The sequence below is a fragment of the Gymnoscopelus microlampas genome, assembly GCF_963454915.1.
Source record: "Gymnoscopelus microlampas genome assembly, chromosome: 6".
Lineage (NCBI taxonomy): Eukaryota > Metazoa > Chordata > Actinopteri > Myctophiformes > Myctophidae > Gymnoscopelus > Gymnoscopelus microlampas.
In genome coordinates this window covers 7,737,103-7,743,451 of record NC_139943.1, presented here as the reverse complement: position 1 = coordinate 7,743,451, position 6,349 = coordinate 7,737,103, and the positions used below count along the sequence as shown (strand labels likewise).

The 6,349-nt window shown below is 41.2% G+C and overlaps 1 protein-coding gene across 1 annotated transcript in view; it reads left to right on the top strand.

Moving 5' to 3' along the window:
• The window catches only part of LOC311047499 (chemokine-like protein TAFA-5), a gene marked incomplete at its 5' end in the record, with an annotated part of 220,374 nt that extends 214,746 nt beyond the window's left edge, over positions 1-5,628 (top strand). The window contains one exon of the mRNA XM_084060236.1: positions 5,522-5,628. Within this exon, the coding sequence (XP_083916362.1) occupies positions 5,522-5,536 (15 nt within the window). The 3' untranslated portion in view covers positions 5,537-5,628. The remainder of the gene's footprint in view (positions 1-5,521) is intronic.
• Positions 5,629-6,349: the final 721 nt, after the last annotated feature.

Genomic DNA, 6,349 nt, shown 5'->3' with positions numbered 1-6,349 from the left:
ATGGAAAAAATATCAATATCAGATTTTGTCCGCCTCATTTCTCTCTTTTGGAGAGAAATGAGCCAGAGTCACTTTAAAATTAGAGCACTGCAGAGGGCAGGTGTGTGTGTGTCTGTGTCTGTGTCCAGCTGACGCTCGTTGAAGCTCGTTAATGTTATAGGCATCAAGGCAATTATGCTGTCAAATAGGCCAACATCTAAGATCTAAGATTAGTGGGACTCATTCAAATTACCACCAGTGAGTCCCGGGACTCACTTCAATGAAAACCTAACAACATCACTGTATTATATTAGATGTATTAGATATTATATTGATATTATAGCTATTTTATTTAATTAGATATGTGATGTTGTTACCTGACAATTGGATTACTTTTGGTTAAAAAGCCTGCATATATCAGTATCGGTTGATATCGGTATCGGAAATTAGGACAATATCGGAATATCGGATATCGGCAAAAAAGTAAACATCGAACATCCCTAGTATAATGAGCATTATGAGGCCCACTTGATGACGATAAGATTGAAAATGGGTGAAGTGGTCCTCCCAGCTAAATCGCAACTAAAAGAAAAGTATCCCGAACTAAGGTTAAACGCTCAAACCCCAGTATCCGTATTCTGGGGGGAAACTTTAGCAGAGCTTGTATATCTGCTATCTTCAACGAAGATATTTAATGTAGAGCAAAAACAGAAAAAGGTTACTAGTACAGAGCTCTGAGGGACTCCGGTCTACTAGATTTAAGTTGTTAAATCTGTCTTGTTTGTTCACTGACATTTCTGACAGTCATTGTAAGTGTATCTGATGCAATACGGGCGGCCCAGGCAAAAGGAAATTGATGCCAAGATCAGTTTTTGTTTCATTCCGAGATGAGTCATTTAACCCATTAAGAACGGGAATGCATCTGTGTCACTTTAGATTTCTTTGGCTATTTAAAAATAGCAGATCTACAAGCTCATAGCGTGGCACCGAGTGCCGGGCTACGAGCTTATAGATCTGCTATTTTTTGAAAAATGTGTGCAAATCTTTGAATATAATAACATACATTTTTAACTAAAGTCTTTGCTTCTGGGGGTCCCTGGAACAAAATATTGTCAGATGGGGCTCTGCGGCCAAATGCATATCATTTTTGGGGTCCTTGACATTGCGTTTTTCTGTTATCCTCCAGAAGCAAAGATTTGTTCGCTTAAAAAAACATATATAAACATATATTCAAAGATTTGCACACATTTTCACGAAAGAAAAAAAAAAAGCTGATCTACAAGCTCATGGCTATGAGCTTGTAGATCTGCTATTTTTGAATAGACAAAGAAATCTTAAAATGACACAGATGCGTTCCCGGGGCTTAATGGGTTAATAAAAAAAGAACCCTTACATCTCCTCTCACAAAAACGATTACTGTCATGGAAACAGAATTCATAATGGAGCATAACTTGAAGTCTCAGTAATAAACCGTCTTCATAAGTTTGATTATGAGGATGGAGTCATTTTGGCAAATTGCCCAGCTGATATGATATTTCATTATTCACCGTTTCTTTCCACATGCCACATTATTCACTAAAAACACACCAGAGAGCGGGCTATATTATAGACTTAGAAGTGAGTCTGTCAAAGAAATCATTATCCTCTTGTGTCCTTTCTCCTCTTCCTTCTTTTTTCCTCCTTTTTTACTTGGCGTGCACAGACATTTTGAGGGGCAGGTGCTCAAGTAAATTATACTTTTTTTAGTTTACTTGGTCTGCTCTTTTTCCCCTCTACACCTATACCTCTTTGCCAAAAATAGCCGATCTACAAGCCCGCAACGTCTCGCGCTGCGAGGCGTTGTGGGCTTGTAGATCGGCTATTTTTGGCTAAAGTTCTCCTCAGAAAAGGGATGCTAGGTTTCGAGTGGTTATGGTAAAAAGAAAAATCATATCACATAAAGATTTGGCGGACCCCTGTAGTAACTCTGAGGACCCCCTAGGGGTCCCGGACCCCCTGTTGAAGACCCCTGTTGTAAACTGAAAAATTGTCACTTCTGGTCAAGAGGGCAAAGGGCAGGTGCTCTAGCACCACCTAGAGTCTATCTGTGCACGTCCGTGCTTGTAAAAGTATCAACACCACAAGTAAAAAAAATACTCTGTAACAATTCAACTTTCAGTATTAAAAATGCACTTATAAGTAAACTAACTAAACGTACAAAAGTTGTGGCATCAACATGAATTTAAAGTACCAAATGGAAACATACTCATAATGCAAAAACAATAACCTGGCATGTGTCCCAATGGATCCAATGTAGTATTTAGTCACAAGCTCTTCAATTCAATAAAAAAAAAAACTCTATTCCAGACACACAGGGGGTCCATAGAGTACATACACATCATAACACATTAAACAATAGAATAAAATAAAACATAATTAATACTTGTTAATACATTTCATCGGTTCAATATAGAAATCAAAATTATACAACAGGTAGTTCCGACCAAGCAATCTGATTGGTTGAAATAGCTTTCTAGCCGTGCTTCAAACCAGCATCATAGCACGGGCCTAATCACATTAATAAATCACTCCGCACTGCAGTCGTCCGCACCTGATTAGACCATATATGGCACAGCTGTGCTGTGAAGTCACGCTGTCCCCCGGTAGGAAAACAAACAGACAGTAGCCTGACCCACCGCCGCCACCGGAGAACAAACAGCTATGCAAAATGGACTATGTTAATTTTGACTTATTTGGTGGACTTACGGTTGATCAATGGTTAGAAGGTTATAAATATCCTCCTGTGTAAAGTAAAATTACTACCATTTCGTTAACAGTCCAGTGTATGTTATACTTTATCGTACGAAGGTATCGCATGGCGAAAATAGCCAACCGGTTGAGACGGTGCCTCAAACTCAAAGCACTGCTACAGCCTACAGGGACTATTTAATGTCTCTCAGTCAAAAAGTATTTTCTTTACAGGGAAACGGACAATAGCGAAACATTTTTATTATTAATTGCCCCACAATATGAATACATTTGGATGTGTTTTGTTGGTAACTGTTGTATAATCGCAATATTACACGAGAGGGTGTGCTTTACCTTACATTATTGGCACTTCAGTGATGCTCGCGGAACTCGGCTTCGCCTCGTTCCTGACCGCATCACTGGCGTGCCAATAATGACGGTAAAGCACACCCTCTCGTGTAATATTGCTTAAATAAACACTGACAGACATAAACACTTTCACTTTTGCTTTCAAATGGTTTTGAAAATGCAAAAAATTGCAGATCAACAAGCTCACAAAACTCTACTGTGCATCTGCTATTGTTTGCTACTTTAGCGTGACAATCTTGTCTAAGTAGGGCATTCATTTGGCATACTAATTTGGCTTACTAAATAGTATATCAGTATGGAAATTTGGACCCAGCCATGGGGTCAAAATGTACAAACACAAATAGTATTTTTTGCCTCCAGCACCTGGCCGACAGTATAAGTGCAACACACAGCTTCACACAAGACCTGAGACTTCTAAGGAGGATGTCTTCTAAATCCTAACAGTTTTCTCAGTGGCGTGCACAGACATTTTGAGGGGCAGGTGCTCAAGTAAATTATACTTTTTTTTGTTTACGTGGTCTGCTCTTTTTTCCCTCTACACCTACAAACCGCCAAAAATAGCCGATCTACAAGCCCACAACGCCTCGCAGCGCGAGGCGTTGTGGGCTTGTAGATCTGCTATTTTTGGCTAAAATTCTCCTCAGAAAAGGGATGCTACTGTAGGTTTCGAGTGGTTATGGTAAAAAGAAAAATCATATCACATAAAGATTTGGCGGACCCCCTGTAGTAACTCTGAGGACCCCCTGTTGAAGACCCTTGCTGTAAACTGAAAAACCCCAACTTTTTTTCCCTTTTTTTCAAAATGGCACTTCTGGTCAAGAGGGCAAAGGGCAGGTTGCTCTAGCACCACCTAGAGTCTATCTGTGCACGTCCCTGAGTTTTTTGAAAAACTTTATGTTGCTATATGTGGTGCTAAAACTGTCAAGGACCCCCAAAAGTATATGTATTTGGCCGCGGACCCCCCATCTTGTTTAAAAATAAGTATATTCTAAGATTTGCGCAAATTTTCGCGATTTACATAAAAAAGAAATAGCAGACAAGCTCATATCGTGACACAAAGTGACGCTTATATGCTATTTTTGAATAGCCAAAGAAATCTAAAATGACACATTATGCTTTCCCGGTCTTAATGGGTTAAATTTACATTCTAAGTGGCCACTTTGGAACTGATTAAAATGTCCTAGCCTGATTATGAGTCATCAAGAGATATGCTGTTCCCCCAGATTTGCTGCGTGTCTTTGCCAATTAAGTGCACTCGCCTGCACAAAGAACTTGCTTTGGAGTTGACTTTATACAGTGTATCAGGGGTCTTCAACATTTTTTTCAGGCCAAAGATCCCTTAGCTGAGAGAGAGAGAGATATGAAGCAGGGACCCCTACTACACTGTTTGTTTGACAGCACTATCATCAGTGTTGAGCAAAAATAATGTGTTTTCTTTTCTTTTTTGTTTTGTTTGTTTACATCTTTTCTATTTTGTTGGATTCACGTTAATGTGTATTTTTCAGACACTGAACCATTTAAAACTTGAGCTTTTTGGCTTTGTAATTGATCTGCTCTATTTTCTCTCGACACCAAATGTGAATTTGTCGACAAAAGCCTATCTACAAGCTCATAATGCTGCGCAGCACGGCGCGTTGTGAGCTTGTTGATCTGTTATTTTTGCCGAATGCCCCCCCCCCCCCCCCCCCTGGAATATGTATGCTAGGGTTTAAGTGGTTAAAGCAAAGAAATAATAATTAAATAAACAAAAAGGCCCCCCCCTAGCTGCAGTAACTCTGAGGAACCCCTAGGGGTACTGGACCCTCTGTTGAAGACTCATGCAGTGCAACATACGTCAAGCCCTACACACTAGCTGATCCTTAGATGCAATTTAATCATTCTGCATGGCTTAGTAAGCCCGCCTGTGGCACAGCTATACGGTATACAGGTTCTCTCTGGAGAGACGCTACATAATGGGAAACATATTAAGCAATCCAAATGACTGCAACTTAATGTGCACACTTCCTTAGGTGTGTGTGTGTGTGTGTGTGTGTGTGTGTGTGTGTGTGTGTGTGTGTGTGTGTGTGTGTGTGTGTGTGTGTGTGTGTGTGTGTGTGTGTGTGTGTGTGTGTGTGGGGGGGTGGGTGGGTGGCTGGGTGTGTGTAAAATTGTGAGGACCAAATGTCCCCACAGGTTTAGTAGAATGAGAAATACACATTGTGAGTACGATTTTCCTGGTCCTCACAAGAATAATTGTTTGTATGGTTGAAAAAAGATTACGGTTTAAAATTGCATCCAGAAAATTGGCGTCCTAAAGTGTTGTTGTCCTCACAAGTATATTAATACAAGCGTGTGTGTGTGTGTGTGTGTGTGTGTGTGTGTGTGTGTGTGTGTGTGTGTGTGTGTGTGAGAGAGAGCGAGAGAGAGATTTGGAGCAGTGTAATCTAAAGTAATGTGTAACCCACAGACTACCCAAGACTAGCGCTCCAGCAAACCCTGGCTCCATCCCATCTACCTGTTTGGCTGCTATTCCTCTGCATTGTCCCGAGGTTAGGAGTTCCCCAAACCCACGGTATTTATGCTTCCTTCTGTCCTTCTCTACCTTCTGGCCTGCCTGCCCTCCTTCTATGCCTCGTTCCTTGCTTTCTAAATTCCTTCCTTGCTTCCTTCCTTCCTTCCTTCCTTCCTTCCTTCCTTCCTTCCTTCCTTCTTTCCTTCTACCCCTCTTTTCTTCCTTCTTCTTCTGTTCTTTCCTTCCCTTCTCTCCAAAAAAAAGTCATATTTTGACTTTTTGGGCAAAAGTCAGAATATGACTTTCGGGGAATTATGATTTACGATCCTGTGCCTTTCGTGACAAAAGCTCAAAGCGGACTTCACAACACTCGACACAGCAAACTCGGTCGCTTTAGCTCGTTCTGTGGTGCCTCCCGTTGCTCAAGTCGGCTTGAGACGGCGCGCCTCCGATGTTTTAGCCGTTGTATTGACGGATCGTCAAAAACGCTAAGAACTGGTTGAGTTCCGTGTTGCTAGACGCGGAAGTCCCGAAAGTCAACATATGCCTTATTTGCCCCCCTTTCACGGCACATGTTGATGTTTCGTCACTAAGTCACAATATGCCTTTTGGGGAGTGAGCCAGTGTTGTCCTTCATTCTTTCTTTCTTCCGTCCTTCCTTCTATCCTTCCATCTTTAACTTCTCATCTTCCCTCCTCCCTTCATGTTTCCTCTTTCTCTCCCCTCTCTCTTCCTCTGTCCTCCCTCCCTTCCTTGTGTCCTTGCTATATAAAACTGATAGAT